This window comes from Aotus nancymaae, unplaced genomic scaffold, assembly GCF_030222135.1.
Source record: "Aotus nancymaae isolate 86718 unplaced genomic scaffold, 86718_ANA_hifiasm-v0.15.2.pri h1tg000067l, whole genome shotgun sequence".
NCBI classification, from domain to species: Eukaryota; Metazoa; Chordata; class Mammalia; order Primates; family Aotidae; genus Aotus; species Aotus nancymaae.
The window spans coordinates 31,093,840-31,112,306 of record NW_026988482.1 but is presented as its reverse complement, the minus strand read 5'-3'; the positions used below and the strand labels follow the sequence as shown (position 1 = coordinate 31,112,306).

The window sequence follows — 18,467 nt, the reverse complement described above, 5'->3', positions numbered from 1 at the left end:
CATTTTTCTTCTTCCAGTGTGGCCCAGGGAAGCAAAAGACTGGACACCCCTGAATTGTAAATGGACCCTTTGAACTCCCTAAAGAAAAATTTCAACAAGGTAACTCAATAGTCTTAGAATGCTGTGTATCTGTTTAAGTTTGATGTAAGCAGATCTGATTCCGTATTTTAGTGTAGTGGCACTGCAAATTATTCAGGTATTAGACAAAAGTCAAATTACCCTTAAAAATTCCTAAAACACTCAAAATGTTTTATATATATTTATAACCCTAAGCTAACTGAACAATCAGATCTCTCAAGTTAGTCTTTCTTACTCAAGGATATCTTATAAAGCCACAACCATTTACCAGGATTTCATTTTTGTCATTGACTGGGAAAGCCTTTAAATTATTCTTATATTCTTTTTCACAAATCTCTCCCAACGTGCATTCAGTTAGAAGAATGCAAAACATGGGAGTGGGAGATACGGAGAGGGTAGTAGGTACAATTGCATTTCTTTTGGTTTACTTTAACTGTGTGCATTTAGTCGAAGCAGAGTAAGGTATATTTGTGTATAACACAAGACACTGTAACAGGTGCTGTGTTTTGACCTTTCTTCTAGCATTCCCTCTAAGTCCTATGTACAGTTAAAGAAAGAAGCCTCTATTCCCAGGCTCACTGACTTTTTCACTCTATCTCCCTATTATTGACCTGAGACTTCCCCTACATAAAAACTGGTTTCCTAAATATGTTTTGAGCCTATTCTCTCTCCCCCAAATTTTTTTTTGAGACAGGGTCTCACTGTCACCCAGGCTGAAGTGCACAATCACGGCTCACTGCAGCCTCAACCTCCCAGGCGCAAGTGATCCTCCTGCCTCAGATTCCTAAGTAGCTGGGACTACAGATGCATGCCACCACACCCAGCTATTTTTATTTTTTTTTACAGACGGGATTTTACCATGTTGTTGCCCAGGCTGGTATTGAACTTCTGGGCTCAAGAAATCCACCTGCCTCAGCCTCCCAAAGAGCCAATGCACACGGCTTATTCTCATGTGACAGCTAACCACCAGATGCTTCTGGCCAAAAGGTTTGTGTGTCTTCTGCTTCACTTTTTGATGTTAGAGGGCTGAAAACTCTACCCTTGGATCATGCTAATGCTGTCATTTTTTGTACATGGGACCCATGAAGGGGCATAAAACTCAATTGTGCATGGGTGTTTCTCCTTTCCTAAGCATTCATGATTCCTCCTATAGCTTATTAAATACTATATTCAGCCACTTCACTCAGCATAAATTCCTGTTACCTTCTCTGCTCCTTGAAGTTTCTGGCTCCTAGCTGGCCAAAGGCTATGCTTCCCAGCCTATCAGAATGGCTATGCTGCAGGTTGCAACTGATGATGAGAAATAAAGTTCTCCTTTCCAAATTCATGAGACTCGTCATTTCCTCAGCTGACAAATACCATCATTAAAAAATATATACAAAATATTTTAAAACCTAAAAGTCACCTCAAATGGCTCTTTACTTGCATTAACAACTATGGTATGGATTACCCCCAGATAATAAATGACCTAAAAATCCATGCAAATTAAGAAATAATTATATATTGACATTTCAACTGAAAATTTGGCAACTGAAAATATTTAACATTTTTAGCATTAAAGATATTTTATCCTGATGTTGAAATGAAAATAACCCAAAAACTGATTCTCACCAACTTCATGAAAACTTAGTTTTAGCTACAGCTTTTAGTGGTGTCTGCATACAACTTCTAAACTTTACACACTTAAAATCATCACCCAGAGCTACAGAATTTTCCAAAATGAGTTCTCTCAAGACAAGCTTATTACCTTTTCAGTCAAAGTGCTTTTGGGATTGTGGGCAAATGCAATTCAGATTTCAGTCCTTTTGTTCATGCAAAATTATCAATGTAGGCAACTCAGCTCTACATGAAGCAGAATAGACAGCCGTGCAAAAAATTTAACTTGAAGGGGTTCTATAAGAAATTTACCTAATTAGGCCACAATGCCAAACATTTCTACCACCAGAATCATCCCTTTAGGAGAATCAGCCCTTTAAGTTACTGCATTATTTTCAGAATACATTTGCTAAAATGTAAATGTTCACAAGAAGAAAGGGATAATAAATGCAAAGAAGAAATGAAGGCGAATGAAGCATAATACACTCAAGTAAAAATTAACTGATGGCTAAAAATAAGGAAGACTTAAGATTCGCCCCTTCAAGGAAAACAGGCTATATAGAGGTCAAATATTAAAAGGTTTAAATATCCACAGTACTGACACTTAGGACTTACCTCTAAAGTCTGACTAGCTCTAAGTAGTGAATGCTCATCAGCTTGGACCACCATAACCTGACTAGGAGACTGTGATAGAATGCTTGAAGAGCTAGCAGAAGAGTAAAAACAAATAGAAAAACAGTGACACTGATTCTTTACCCAAAATTAACTACAGATAAAACTTAAAAATCACCTAAGCACTATACAGGAACACTTGGCATAGGTGTATATTTGATAACTAAACACTTACATATAGTTAGTGGCAGAGTTTTGTATTCATTTCAAAAATTGCAGAGCTCTTTTATAAGACTATAAAGGAGGTGCTTGGGAGCCTCTACATTCACCTAACAACATACAGAATGTAATTAGAGGCCAGTTGAGGTCATAATTAAATTAAAAATAACACTGTTTTAAAATAACATATGAGCCAAGCCCAGTGGCTCACACCTACAATCCCAGCTACTCAGGAGGCCAAGGTGGGAGGACTGCTTGAGGTCAAAAGTTTAACAGCAGCCTGTGCCAAACAGTGATACCCTGTCTCTAAAAAAATTTTTTTAATTAGCTGGGCATGGTGGCATACACCTGTAGTACCAGCCACTTGCAAGGCAGGCAGGAGGATCCCTTCAGTCCATGAGTTCAAGGCTGTGGGAGCTATGATTGCACCACTGCACTCCTGCCTGAGTAACAGAGCAAGACCCTGTTTCTTTTTATAAAAAAAACCACACATACAAAATAAAAGCAAAACCCAAGAATATGAAATGTTTTTTTAAAATAGGCCAGGCATGGTGGCTCATTATAATTCCAGCACTTTGGGAGGCCGAGTTTGGTGTTATCACTTGAGGCCAGAAGTTTCAGACCAGCCTGTAATGTTATGAAACCCCATCTGTACTAAAAATACAAAAAATTAGCCAGCCTGGTGGCGAGCACCTATAGTCCCAACTACTCAGGAGGCTGAGGGAGGAGAATCGCTTGAGCCCAGGGAGGTTACAGCGAGCTGAGATTGTGCCATTGCACCCTAGCCTGGGCAATAAGAGAGAAACTCCGTATCAAAAAAAGTTGTTTTTTTTTTTTTTAAATAAATAAGCTTTAAAAATAAATTCTATAATATGAACACTGCTTAGCATTTTAAAAACTGCAATTAAGATGTCTTACCCTAGATTGGTCAAGAATTTGAAGTTTCCCCCATATTATTTTATCACTTTCAGATTTTTTCCAAGGATCATTCCATTTTTCAGACACTTCTTTTTCTTTCTTCTTTAAAGCAACCTGTTCATCTGTAAATAATGTCCTTTTTAAAAAAATATACAAAAACTGTAAAAAAAGAATGATGTAAACAAATCATGACCTTCTTAAAGAATGTAGATACCAACACAGATCTAATCAAAACTCTTTTTTAGGAAGGAGATTAACTTATAAAGTAGAGAATAACTTTTTAGGGACATAGAATAAGTAAAAATTTAATCAGAACCAAAGTTAAATATGGTACAATTTTATTATAACAATTATCAATAAGGAGTAGTTTTATTGAATAACTTATATTTTGTTAATTACCATTAGGTTCTAATTTCCTGTAATGTTTATTCAATTATTATTAAGAGAATTAAAAGCTAGAATTCTGAAGTAGAGAACTATGGGTTAAAATTCAAGTTCAACGACTTCCTAGCTATGTGATCATGAGCAAACTGCTGGTAAGCTTTCTAAGCCTTGGTTCTTCCATCTATAAGTTAGGTATAATAATGGTACCTATCTCAATATAGGGCTTGGCACAAAGTAAATATTCAATAAATGTTGGCTATTATTTCTTAATTGCTGACAAGTAAAAAACATAAAACCCTGTATCTGACAGATACAGTCAAAAAGAAACCCCCGGCTGGGCGTAGCGGCTCACAGCTGTAATTCCAGCACTTTGGGAGACCAAAGCGAGTGAATCATGAGGTCAAGAGATCAAGACCATCCTGGCCAACGTGGTGAAACCCCGTCTCTACTCAAAATATAAAAATTAGCTGGGTGCGGTGGCACATGCCTGCAGTCCCAGCTACTGGGGAGGCTGAGGCAGGAGAATTGCTTGAACCTGGGAGGCAGAGGTTGCAGTCAGCTGAGATTGCACACTGCACTCCAGCCTGATGACAGAGCAAGACTCCATCTCAAAAAAAAAAAAACAAAAAACAAAAAAACCCCGAAAAACTAAACCCCCAATCAACAACAATTCTTTAAATACAAAATTCAATGATGTATAAATTTAAATTCCAGGGCCAGGCGCAGTGGCTCATGCCTGTAATCCCAGCACTTTGGGAGGCCGAGGCGGGTGGATCATGAGGTCAGGTGTTTGAGACCAGCCTGACCAACATAGTAAAACCCCCTCTCTACTAAAATTACAGAAAATTAGCCAGGCGTGGTGGCAGACGCCTGTAATCCCAGCTACTCGGAAGACTGAAGCAGGAGAATCACTTGAATCCCAGAGGCAGAGGCTGCAGTGAACAGAGATTGTGCCACTGCACTCCTGCAGGGGCGACAGTGTGAAACTACATCTCAAAAAAATAAATAAAATTAAAAAAAAAAAAAAAATTTAAATTCCAAGAATGTTACTAGAAGCATGACTTAAATAGAGGTGCTCTACTAAGACAAGTTAAAAAAAAAAGTAAACTGATTTTAAAACAATTAAAGCATAAGGCTGGGCGTGGTAGCTCACGCCTGTAATCCCAGCACTTTGGGAGGCCAAGGCACATGGATCACCTGAGGTCAGGAGTTCGAGACCAGCCTGGCCAACATGGTGAAACCCCGACTCTACTAAAAATACAAAAAGTTAGTTGGGTGTGGTGGCCGGTGCCTGTAATCCCAGCTATTTAGGAGTCTGAGGCAGGAGAATCACTTGAACCAAAGAGGTGGAGGTTGCAGTAAGCTGAGATCACGCCACTGCACTCAAGCTTGGGCAACAAGAACAAAACTCCGTCTCAAAACAAAACAAACAAACAAAAAACAAAAAAACTGATTAAAGCATAAAATACTCCAGTCATTTTCAAGTAGTTCCCTCTTATTTCAGACATTTGGTATTGCATTTTGATGTGTAATGTGCTAAAAGAAAATATTTAAAGCTGAAATTGTGATATAAACACACATCAGACTGCCAAACCTTCTGATACTGCTAACATAAGTTTAATCTCCTCATTCTTCTTTTACCTTGATGACACAGTTAGGATATTTGTCTCCTTCAAATCTCATGTTGAAATATGATCCCCAATGTTGGAGGTGGGGTCTAAGGCAAGGTATTTGGGTTACAGGAGGTGAATCCCTCATGAATGGCTTGGTGCCATCCCCTTGGGGTGATGAGTGAGTTCTCACTCTGTCAGTTCACACGAGAGCTGGTTGTTTAAAAGGGCCTGGCATCTCTCTTGCCATGTACAATGCCTGCTCCCCCTCTGCCTTCCACCATGAGTAAAAGCTTCCTGAGGCCTCACCAGAAGCTGAGCAGATGCTGATACCATGCTTGCACAGTCTGCAAAACTATGGGCCAAATAAATCTCTTTTCTTTATAAATTACTCAGTCTTTGGTATTCCTTTTCAGCATCCCAAAACAGACTAACACACTTGACTTCCAGCATCAATTCACTCCTTATTTCTGCTGCTTATCTCTTTTTCTTTTTTTGTAGAGATGGCATCTCACTCTGTTGCTGCAGCAGGCTGATATTGAACCCTGGTCTCAAGCAATCCTCCCACCTTGGCCTCCCAAAGTGCTGGAATTACATGTGAGACACTGCACCTGGCTTTGCTTATTTGTTTTCTAAATCATCCATGCCAGCCAAGTTAGTGATGGTCTCACAAGACTTCCTGGTTTTTCCACTAGGGTGAAGCTCATCTCATGCCTTTAGCATAGCTATTCTTAAGAAATACAACTACTGTCACACATTTTGCAAATTGTGATATCCAAGTTTAGTTGAGGAAGTAAATTTCAAGACTCTAATAGAAATTATAGATTTTTCTGTTATAAGGTTCAAAGCTGAAAGAAAGCAATAAGCTTATTTCTGTCTAGAATATACTGTCTGATATCACAATGATTATTCTTAATTAGATTATTTTGGTTATTTTAAAAAATGAAATCAATTAGTTTTTAGTAAAACTGTCCTTAAACGCATAGGATTTCTGCAATAGAAAATTATGACAAAGGATTGCCAGGAAATGCAAAAAGTTTACAAATCTTTGAGCTTACAGGGGCTGCAGAATGATACTGATGACATTAATGTTTTTGGTGCAAACTTAAGGGTAACAAAAAGACACAACTTAAGGCATTATGAAACCACAATGTTATCTCAAGCATTTGTAGAGAACTACTCTAGATGTCAAATGTTATAAAACAAGACTTTTGATAAAATCATACTAAAAGATATACAGTAGACCCTCCATATTCATGGATTCCACATCCATGGATTCGAGCAACCACAAATTGAAAACATTTGGGAGAAAAAAGGATGGTAGTGTCTATAATGAACATGTACAGACTTTTTTCTTTGTCATTATTTCCTGAACAACAGCATTTACATTGTATTAAGTAATCTAGAGATGATTTGAAGTCTATAAAAGGATGTGCATAAATTATATGCAAATGTTACATCATCTTATATAAGGGACTTGAGCATCCATCCATTTTGGTACCCTGAAGTGGGAGAATAGTCCTGGAACCAATCTCTCATGGATACTGAGGGATAACTGTACTTTAAAGGAAACTACAATGTTTTACCCCAAAATATATTTATTTGACATATTTCAAGATGGCTGTTCAGAGGGCCTGCAAACAGAAGTAGCCATGCAAAGCTGTCTTTTGTAAGGAAGATTTGCATCTGTAGAGAAAACCTGCATCAATACAGCCAGGCTTTCTCAGGTTTCTCCCTCGTCCAGATCTAGGATAAATTAACTGAGTCTGACATCTTCAAAGGTCTGAAAGAAACATTTATCACCTGTTCTCTGAGGGCTACTACCTTTGAGGTCTCATGTACATAATAAAACCACTTTTACTGGCCAGGTTGCCTCTTCTCCCCCTCCCATAACCTGTTTTGCCACGCTCCAACCCCCATTCTTTCTATAACCTCAACATGGTGGACAAGTGTCAGCCACCTAGCCATTTCTTTTAGTTTTTAAATTTTGTAAAACTTCCGTGCATGTTAATAAATTTGTATCCCTCTTATTAATTTGTCTTTTCTCAGTTGATTTTTCAGAAAACTTTCAGAGGGCAAAAGGGAAGTTTTCCCTTGGCCTCGAAACTTTATCCTCAAAAACATATTCTTTTTTTCTTTTTTTTTGAGATGGAGTCTTGTTCTGTTGCCAGGCTGGAGTACAGTGGCACGATCTTGGCTCACTGCAACCTCCACCTCCCAGGTTCAAGTGATTCTCCTGCCTCAGCCTCCCGAGTAGCTGGGAATACATGGGCACACCAATATGCCTGGCTAGTTTTTGTATTTTTAGTAGAGATGGGGTTTCACCATGTTGTCCAGGATGGTCTCAATCTTTTGACCTCATGATCTGAATGCCTCAGCCTCCTAAAGTGCTGGGATTATAGGTGTGAGCCACCGTGCCTGGCCTCAATACATATTCTTTAAGCTAATAAAACTATTATAGGCCGGGCACAGTGGCTCATGCCTGTAATCCCAGCATTTTGGGAGACCAAGGTGGGCGGATCATGAGGTCAAGAGATTGAGACCATCCTGGCCAACATGGTGAAACCCCATCTCTACTAAAAATACAAAAAGTAGCTGGGCATGGTGGCAGGTGCCTGTAATCGCAGCTACACAGGAGGCTAAGGCAAGAGAATCGCTTGAACTTGGGACGCAGAGGTTACAGTGAGCTGAGATGGCGCGCACCCCAGCTTGGGCAACAGAGTAAGACTCTGTCTCAAAAACAACAACAAAGCTATAATAAAAAGTATAACAACAACAATAACAAAATTATAATAAAAGGCATAAGAGTTACCTACCTAGCTCTTTCCTCCACTGGGCTTTTTTTGCTTCTAACAAACTTCTATCACGTTCCCTTTCCCCCAGAGTACTGAATATATCAGCTGGTTTCCATTCACTCTCTCTAAGGCAAAACACAAAAGATAATAGAAATTATATCATACATTTCTACACAATTGACTCCATAAATATTAATAAGCTTTTAAGTACCTTTAAGTATTTTGAGTAACTATTTCACATGCAAGTCAAGGAAAAGCAAAACCATATTCCAAAGATGACCACACAATAACAGATATGAGTTACATACATGGCAATTTTTTGCTCACACTGCTTAGATGTCTCCTGATATTCATTTAAAATAGATTTATTTTCAGCTGGGACAGATGAAACCATCTCGGTTTTTGTGAATAATCCCATAATGTTCTCATCCTTTGGCTGATTAGAAATACTGTTTAAATGTAGACTATATTGACCTAGGAGGTAAGATGCATGTTTTAAAATTAACACTCAATTATATTCATTATAATACTTGGCATACTGCTATGTAGTTCTTACATGTCTTATACATTACTTAAATTAACTCTCACAACAATCCTTGAGGTGGGTATTAAGTTTACCTTCCTGTCAAAAAAAAAAAAAAGGAAGCGGGGTGGGCAGTGGTTCACACCTGCAGTCCCAGCACTTTGGGAGGCTGATGCGGGCAGACTGCCTGAGCTCAGGAGTTCGAGATCAGCCTGGGCAACATGTCAAAACCTTGTCTTTACAAAAAATACAAAAATTAGGTAGGTGTGGTGGCATGAGCCTATAGTCCTACCTACTCGGGAGGCTGAAGTGGGAGGATGGCTTAATCCCAAGAGGTAGAGGTTTCAATGAGCCAAGATTGTGCCACTACACTCTAGTCTGGGCAGCAGAGCCAGACCCTGTCTCAAAAAATAAATAAATAAATAAAAATAAAAAAGAGAGACAGAAAACTAAAGTCCGGAGGTTAAACAGCTTGCTCATGACCACAGCCATACAATTTCTTATATCAAGGAAGAAAAAAAGCAGCAACAACAGAAAACAGATCTCTATTTCCTCTTGCCAACATGCTTTTAAAAATAAAAATCATAACACAAATCACAATATAGAGGAGAATATAAATATCTTGATAAATACTCATTATCCTTGATGTTATTTTTCTTATTTAGCTGTGAAATCAGTGGAAAACCTTTTCATGAACTGTCTCTATGCCCTAGCTATATCTAAATCAAATGTTTTATAGAGGGCTCACATGCTGGCTCAAAAACTGTTCTGATTTCTTTTGAATGTGCTAGTTCTTACAATGAAGATAAAGACTTAATATGCAGGTCTACCTCCTTAGGCAAATTCTGCTTTTAACTTTGTTGATATGATCTCTCATTATGCCTGATAAGCAGGTTGTTGCTAGAATTTTAGCCTTAGAGACAAAATCCAGCTCTCTCATTTTACCAAGAATAAGCTTTAACAAGAGAGTAAATAATTCCATCTGGAGTATCATGGGAATACACAGGAGTTACTGGGCCCCCAAACCACTTGTAGGGCCTCTCCATGTGAACTGTTAATTTTTTATTTATTTCACTATTGCCTAATAAAATTTTAGTTATTTCTATTGTCCTAATATTCACAATTCCTTATCCCAAAGTGGAAATTAGAAGGCTTTTAAAAACACAATACAATGCCAGGACTTGTGAAAGAGAAAGCATGAAACACTCTACTGATCCTTCCAAATCTGTGTTAACCTTGTTTTTTAAAAAGAGTACTGCCAGGAGGCTGAGGCAGGAGAATTGCCTGAACCCAGGAGGCGGAGGTTGCGGTGAGCCGAGATCGCGCCATTGCACTCCAGCCTGGGTATCAAGAGCGAAACTCCGTCTCAAAAAAAAAAAAAAAGAGTACTGCCAATCCTTAGCATGGAATGAGGGACAGGAAGAGTAACTGCAGGGGCCAGGAAAGCAATGTTTATCAGCAACTCAAGTCAAATAGTCATAGTAAGGTTTCCTTAATTTTCACTGGAAATACCATAATGGTTTTTTTTTTAAAGCATGTTTCCTATAACTATTTTAAATATGAGTAAAGCCTCCTGTATTCTAAAATATGTATAATAGTTTTTTGTATTAACATTTTTTTCTAAAGTCCACGGAAACTGGGTTTCTTAATTATTCTGAACACTAATCTTAAAATATGGCACAACTATAAAAATAATTTTGCATATTAGAAAAAGTCCTCTAAAAGAACAATTATTTTAATAGATTGACATGTTAAATTAGAATTTAAGAGTCAAAGTTACATAAAACCCAATGAATCTGATATTCTAAAACACATTGAAAAAAATTAAAATTCATTAAAACTTTAGGAAAATCTTACTTTTTGCCTCCTTTCCATTCTCAGTCAGGGAAAGAGATCTGTTTCCTTGGTTTACAGTCATCAAAATCTGTTGTAGTTGGTCTTGTGTTAGACACACCAAACTGCTCTTCGTATTTTCAGCCGTGGTGTGTTTTTTGTGAGGCTTCTGTTTTGCTACTAGAGATGTATTTATGGTGTTTCTAGTCTTCTGTATATTAGGAGTTGCAGGTGAAATATCTTTCTGGATATGAAGACAATCTTTATCTATATGTTGTTTACATAAATCCTTAGTGGATGAAAAAGTCATTCCATTTTTTTCACCTTTTGCCTGTGATGTTTCTGAACCAACTGTCTTCTTTTGCAAAAGTTTTTCACTCCCAATTGATTTTAGAATGTGTCCAGTTTTTGTTCTTAAAGGACACTTTGCAATCTTGGTCTTATTTCCCATCTGTTAAAACACCAGAAGGTTATTCTTTAGAACTGTCCACAAATATGATCTGTGATAAATCAGTCCTCTAAACTTTTTTCCATTTTGCTATTTAAGTAATATAACCATAAGAAATTAACTCTTAATAGTTACAAATCTTCATCAACAACTAGAAGTTATCTTACTTCAAGATAATAAATACAGAAGAACTTTATAGTTGTTACAGGACATCTCCATTATACTCCAGCTTTGAATCTAATGCCATTAGATTATACCACCCACATTACCTCTTTTCTTTTTTAATTAAAAAATTTTTTTTAACTTTTTTTTTGATACAGCATTTCACTGTTGCCCAGGCTGGAGTGCACCAGCACAATCTTGGTTCACTGCAACCTCCACCTCCCAGGTTCAAGCCATTCTCCCACCTTAGCCACCTGAGTGGCTGGGATTACAGGTGCCCACTACCATGCCTGGCTCATTTTTGTATTTTTAGTAGAAACAGGGTTTCACCATGTTGGTCGAGATGGTCTTGAATTCCTGAACTCAGGTGATCTGCCTGCCTCAGCCTCCCAAAGTGGTGGGATTACAGGCGTGAGCCTTAACACCCAGCCATTTTTCACATTATAAAGCCAATGTTCAATGTATTTGTTTAATATCAGCTACTTCACAATTTATATGGAACCAAGATATCAAGGCCAGATCAGAGAAAAGTAACATTTTAAAATATAAAATGTAGGCCGGGTGCGGTGGCTCATGCCTGTAATCCCAGCACTTTGGGAGGCTGAAGCAGGTGGATCACCTGAGGTCAGGAGTTCAAGACTAGCCTGGCCAACATGGTGAAACCCCATCTCTATTAAAAAAAAAAAATACAAAAAAATAGCCAGGTGTGATGGTGGGCACCTGTAATCCCAGCTACTTGAGAGGCTGAGGTAGGAGAATCACTTGAACCCAGGAGGCGGAGGCTGCAGTATGCCAAGATCATGCCACTGCACTCCAGCCTGGGCAACAACAGTGAAACTCCATCTCAAAAAAGACATATATATAAAGTGTGCTATCTAGCACTAGTATTACAAATACCTTTTAGAATGTCACTGATTCTCACATGTAGACATACTCATAAATTTTTTTTATTGTTTTATATTTCTAGTCTTTGAGACTAAGTGTAAGAGTTTTAGAATCCATTATTTTAATAAATTACTTATGACACTGGATTATCTGCATTTTTTTCATTTCTCTTTCTATACGCCTAAGAAATTAGGCTAGTAACCATGTTTACTTCATTACCACAGATTGAAGAAAAAATGTAGGAAAGGTTGGGCATAGTGGCTCACACCTACAATCCCAGCACTCTGGGAGGCTGAGGCAGGAGGATCACTTGAGCCCAGGAATTTGAGACAATCGTGGGCAACACAGGGAGACTCCCGTCTGTACAAAAAAATTAACTGAGTGTGGTGGTGCAGGCATGTGCTTGTAGTCCTAGCTACTTGGGAGGCTGAAGCAGGAGGATTCCTTGAGCCCAGGAGGTTGAGGCTACAGTGAGCCATAATTGTGCCACTGCACTCCAGCCTGGGCAAAGAGAGAGCCTGTCTCAAAAAAGAAAAAAAAAAAATGCAGAGATTTAGACCGAATTAGGAAAGCACTCTGATCACAAATATGTTAAACTTGATGATGAGATAGAGTTCAGCTGTTTAAAGAACGCACTATGGAGAGTACAATAATTCAATCAGTGGGAAATGAGAAAAAACTGAGACCTGTGGGTGTTTTAGTAACTCAGGAGCTTCCCCCATTAGAAGGAACAAAGAAAAGCACCATGCAGAGAGAATTCATGAATAACTTGCAGAAAAGAGAATTCAACATATAACTGCAGAAATGTGAGATTTGGGAAACTAAAAAACAAAACAAAAAAAGAAGAAAATACTGATTCTGGTGTTTATAGTCTATGAAGAACAAAAAAGAAATGAGGATCTCTGTAACCTCTATAAATATGGGAAGAGAAACTTCTTGAAAACAATCAATACAGAAGGGAAACTTAGGTTGCATCAGTATTTTGAAGTCCCAAATGCTATGGGGATAAACCCAAACAATTTTCTTTAAGGCAGTAAACAATTTAGGCTCAACATCAGTTGAGAATGTGCTACTCTAAAAAAAAATTCTAAAATACCTCTAGACAGCTGATAGAATTTTAAGTCTAGTAATCACAACTCCAAGACTAGTAACTTTATTATAGCCCTACCAAAAATCCAAGACTAGTAATTCTGTTTATTATAGGCCTATAAAGGGGATCTTCAGATGTTCTGAGTTGGTTAAAATGAAAATGAAATATCTTCACAAATGTGGCTTCTGTAACAAATCAGCCTGAAGAAGATAAAAATCAACAATTACAAACAGTTGTTCATCTAGGAACTTGATAAAGGCCACTGTATTTGTGAATGTGATTCATATGACAGCAGTTAGTTGCAATTTTTAATAGGGAAGGGCTAGGAATAACATACAATCTGTAGTCTGTGATTAGGGGAGCATACAAGGTATATAACTATATACACAGAGAGAGAACAGTTTTTATATGTAGCTTGTGGAATTGTTCTGATCATCTTCACCCATTTATTGAGTGATATGCTGGGTATTCCAGCAACTTCTTCACCTTGATTAAACCTGCAAGTAAAGCCATTGAGGGCTCAGAGTTGAAGGGCAAAGTGCTATATCATTCAAACTGGGTTTTATCCACAGACAAGCAAAGACTTTTTAAAACATTGCAAAGATAAAAGAAAAGGGTGCTGTAGTAAGTTATGGAAGAGGAGAAGAGAAATTCCTACTGCTATTAGTCTAAAAATTAAAAAAGAAATAAGGTAGCAAGAAAAGCAAAAGTATCAAAAAAAGTTGTTTTTTTTTTGTTTGTTTTTTTGAGAAGAAATTTTGCTCTGTGGCTGGAGTACAGTGGCGTGATCTTGGCTCACTATAACCTCCATCTCCAGGGTCAAGTGATTCTCCTGCCTCAGCCTCCCAAGTAGCTGGGACTACTGGCACGTGCCACCATGCCTGGCTAATTTTTATATTTTCAGTAGAGACAGGGTTTCACCATATTGGCCAGGATGGTCTCGAACTCCTGACCTCAGGTGATCCACTCACCTCAGCCTCCCAAAGTGCTGGGATTATAGGCATGAGCCACAACAGCCAGCCTCAAAAAAGCTGTTAAATGATAATTCCAGCCTGGGCAATATAGTGAGACCCTCATCGCTATTAAAAATTTTAAAAATTAGCCAGGCATGGTGGCTCATGCACATGGTCCCAATTACTCAGGAGGCTGAAGGAGGAAGATCTGTAGCCATGATTATGTCACTACACTCCAACCTGGGTGACAGAGTGAGACTCTGACTCAAAAATTAAAATAAACAAAGTGATAATGTATTTTGTAGGAAAAAAGCACAATAGATTCCTGATAAGGGAAAGTAACTTAAAAGGAAAATTATCCTTAAGCTCAAGTGCAACCTTTTAAAGGAAAAAGCTAAATGTATGCTAGAATTTGTGAATTTCCCCTTTGGTGTGGGCAAATGGAATCTGAATATGAAAACAAAGAGCATTTTTGTTTAAAGTCTGAATATTTATTTTTTGAAGATCTCTGGAGCTGCACTGTCCAGTACAGTCCATTGTCCATTAAATTAAATTAAAAATTAAAGGAGATTAGAAATTCAGTTGCTCAGTCACACTAGCCACATTTTAAGTGCTCAATAACTACACATGACTAGACTAGTGGCTTCCATATTCGATGGTATTGATTTTATCGATGAACACTTCCATTAACACAGACGCTTTACTGGATAACACTTATCTAGAGAAAGAGGTTCTATTGGGCTTTAAAACCTAAAATGATTCATTTCTGTGAAAGGAACAATCTGAAAACAAGAAAATAATAACTTCTCACTAAATTCCAAATCCCTTAGAACACCTGACATTTCCCAGGAATTATTTTCTAACCACTGTAAAGAAAACAGCATTTTACATTTGAAAACAGGTCAGGTCAAAGTCATATGGCTTACCTTCACAGAAATTTTTGATTTCTGTTCTACAAAAGAAAAAAGAAATTACTAAACTATCCACCAAAAACATACTAAGGTGGTCATGCAAGAAAACTGTAATTAATATTGTTGTAAGATTTTAAGCTAGCAACATTATCCTCGAAAGCATTACCTTTAGATCCTGCATGAGTATTCTTTTATAATGCAGTTCAAGTATTTACTTCTATTTCAATTTTGTTTTTTATCCTTCCAAGCTAAAACTATAAACAGAAAAAATGCAAAGGAGAAGCTACCAAAGTACAGACTTTAAAAATGAATACTAAAAGTGACTTTAGCAGTTTACTGTGGTCTTACTATGAACTTTTCTCAAATTATACATTCTTTAGATGCAAAGAACATGATTAAATAAATTTCACTTGTATTACTCGTCAGGCAACAAGGATATTTGGTATATGCAAATATAATGAACACACAATATACTGGCACATTAAATATTATGAGTCTGAATACTGACAGCAGTAAGCAGTGTTGTAATCTGATTTGGCTAGAAGTAAATTGAAAGAGGTTGGGGAAATAGTTTTTTTCAAAATATTTAAATATCACTCTATTACAAGCAAAAAGTCTGCTGAACTAATATAAATTTAATGTATGAATTTAAAAGTTAACATTTCAGATTTCTGTAACAAAACATACCATATGGAGACAATATTAGCTTGGTTTTTCCATCCAGTAATTCAGTTTCAAGCTTTAAACCATCTCTGCAATAAAAAAGGAAAGTTGTCTGTCATTTTTAACCACAACATTTTAAATAGACAGAAATGTCTAATTGAACCTTGACAATAAATCCATTATTTTGAATTTATGCAGGAGTCTTGTACACGTCGAACCCGTCTTTTAATTAAAAACGTTATGCAAGGCGGGCACTGTGGCTCACGCCTGTAATCCCAGCACTTTAGGAGGCTGAGGCGGGTCAGAAGATCCAGACCATCCTGGCTAACACGGTGAAACTCCGTCTCTACTAAAAATACGAACAATTAGCCGGGCGTGGTGGCACGTGCCTGTAGTCCCAGCTACTTGGGAGGCTGAGGCAGGAGAATCACTTGAACCTGGGAGGCGAGACTCCGTCTCAAAAAAAAAAAAAAAAAAAATGTTTTGCAATCCAAGATAAAACCAACAACTACAGGAAGAAAATTCTTCTTTAAACTCTTCAATAATACAAGCATTGTTATCATTAACCCAAACCTCATTTTGTTATTGGTAAACAATAAATTCAGTTATCATCCCATTTAACACATTATAACTCTAGACTGGAAAAAATAATGCTGTTACCAAAACTCCTCACATAAGTTAAAGGAGCAAGATATATTTAAACACAATTCATTAGTTTCATAATGAACTCATGACTAGCACATTCTATGGAGTGCTGAGGCATTGAAACTGTCTATTAGCAATACCATCAAGGTTAGTAAATGCTTGAGCAAAGAGTACCACTTTGAATGTTTCAAATAATACATATTGACATTTAGTATTATGCTTTATATATGCATGTCAAAAGCAAAGGCATAAAGTAACAGTAGGCACTGCCAACAAAACTTGAACCAATCTGTTAAGGTCCTAAATAAAAATTCCACTGAAAACAAAAACGGCAGTCCATACATACAGTCCATAATTTAGAGAGAGAAAATTAAATCCAGCAAGCCAGTCAAGGGAGAGAGAGGCTGGGAAAGGTGTGATTAGGAACGCGAAATTTGCGGCGTTGCTCAGGTAGGGGAAATCAATTTACCGCAACTTAACTATTAAAGATAAAACACTGGAAAGAATAGGTTTTACGGGTTTCCCTATTGCAGGGTTACGAACAGTTCATGATTACGTTGGTGAAACGTTACCAAGAAATAAAAGACCTTGAGTGGCAAAGTATCTTCTGTGACGCACTGCACTGTAATCTACTTAAGGGACACACCATCTTATTTATTTCCATATCCCCAGATTCTAAAACATAACATTTGCTGAACGATGTGTAGTTAAGTCTGAGTCTGGTGGCTTCTCATCTTCTTAAAATACCAAACTTCCAAGTGACGAAGACCATGAACCAGTCCTTTATATTTATTCAATCCTACTTAAAGAGCGCCTACTAGGTGTTAGGCACTGGTAGTACACCGATTTTTTGAGAAGCCTCGGTTCCCCTCCTCGTGGGCCTAAAACTAATCTGGGCGCTCCAACATTCTGCAAGACGCCAAAAACAGGGTGGCAAAGAACATGGGGCCTGGTCAGTAGTACTCCCCAAAAGCCGCCACGCTTCCTTTAACTACCTTGTCATTTCTCTCCTTTCCTCCACACCTCCTTTCCCTCCCCATCCTGAGGTAAATAAGAGGCCGAAAAGGGGATCACAGGCAGTTTTAATGCGCGAGTCATTAAGTGAAAACGTAAGGTCTGCCTCGCTCTTCCACCCGAGAACTGGGCTCTGCCCCTCTTCGGCGGCGCAGGTCAGGAACGCTCTCCGCTAAAGACTCCAAGGGACAACCCATGCACACACGCCCCACTTTCCGCTGACGACCACTTTCCTTTCCCCAGCTTACCCCAAGTTCATGGCCCAACCGCGCACACTCTCCACAGAAAGCTAAAGCTCCTTGTGTACGTCGGTTGCCGCCGCCGCCGCTCAGCAAGCGCTACGCCGATTGGATACAGGGATGCCGGCGACCTTGGCAAGTGGACCAATCAGGATGGGGCATGCTGGCGCGTCCGCTGAGTTGGCCCGGGGCTCCAGGGGCGAAGGCTGAGTTAGCCCCCAACCTTGCGCACAGCGGAATTTGGCCTGACCTGGCTTACGAGTCTAAGGCTTTGGTGGCGGAGACCGCGCGCACACACATACACACGCGCGGGCGCACACACACACACACACACACCCTTTTTTCGGTCACCATTTGCAAGTAAGTTACAGACATAACACTTAAACACGCGCACACACACACACACACCCTTTTTTGGGTCACCATTTGCAAGTTACAGACATTGTAATAACCCCTTAACATTGCAGCATGTATCCCTAAGAATAGAAGTTCTCCTGTATAACCACAGTATCATTATTATGCCTAAAATAATTAATTTCGTGATAGTATCCTCCCTTACCTATTTAATTTTCCCCACTTGTCCTAAGAATACTTTATAGGCTTTTTATTTAGAAATTAAGAGCCAGTCAAGGATCACACATTACATTTGGTTAAGTATCTTTACACACACTCTTCTCAGAAAAAAAAAGGCATTAATTATTAAATGCTTGACAAACTTATTTTTTATTGTAATATATGTGTTAAAATTGGCTATTTTTTGCCATTTTCTTTCTAATTTTTAATTTTTAAAATTTTTTTATTAAAAAATTTTTTTTTGGATCTCTGGTCCTTGATTCATATTTTTTGCCATTTTTAAGAGACAGTTCCATGGTAAAATGTGGTGGAACAT

The 18,467-nt window shown here is 38.2% G+C and overlaps 1 protein-coding gene across 6 annotated transcripts in view; it reads right to left on the bottom strand.

Annotated features, from left to right (window-relative positions):
- Nucleotides 1-17,688, bottom strand: part of CCDC66 (coiled-coil domain containing 66) — a 42,738-nt gene extending 25,050 nt beyond the window's left edge. For 3 of the 6 annotated variants that reach the window (XM_012460785.3, XM_012460789.3, XM_012460788.3), the window contains exons 1-7: nt 17,588-17,677; nt 15,705-15,769; nt 15,033-15,058; nt 10,593-11,019; nt 8,521-8,686; nt 8,234-8,337; nt 3,424-3,545 (exon numbers count right to left, since the gene is read on the bottom strand). In XM_012460785.3, the coding sequence (XP_012316208.1) occupies nt 3,424-3,545; nt 8,234-8,337; nt 8,521-8,686; nt 10,593-11,019; nt 15,033-15,058; nt 15,705-15,769; nt 17,588-17,598 (921 nt within the window). In that variant the 5' untranslated portion in view covers nt 17,599-17,677. Of the gene's footprint in view, nt 1-2,289; nt 2,381-3,423; nt 3,546-8,233; nt 8,338-8,520; nt 8,687-10,592; nt 11,020-15,032; nt 15,059-15,704; nt 15,770-17,587 lie in introns of those variants that run through there. The other 3 variants (XM_012460786.3, XM_021671647.2, XM_064367218.1) reach the window with 3 other exon arrangements.
- Between the last annotated feature and the right edge of the window lie 779 nt (nt 17,689-18,467).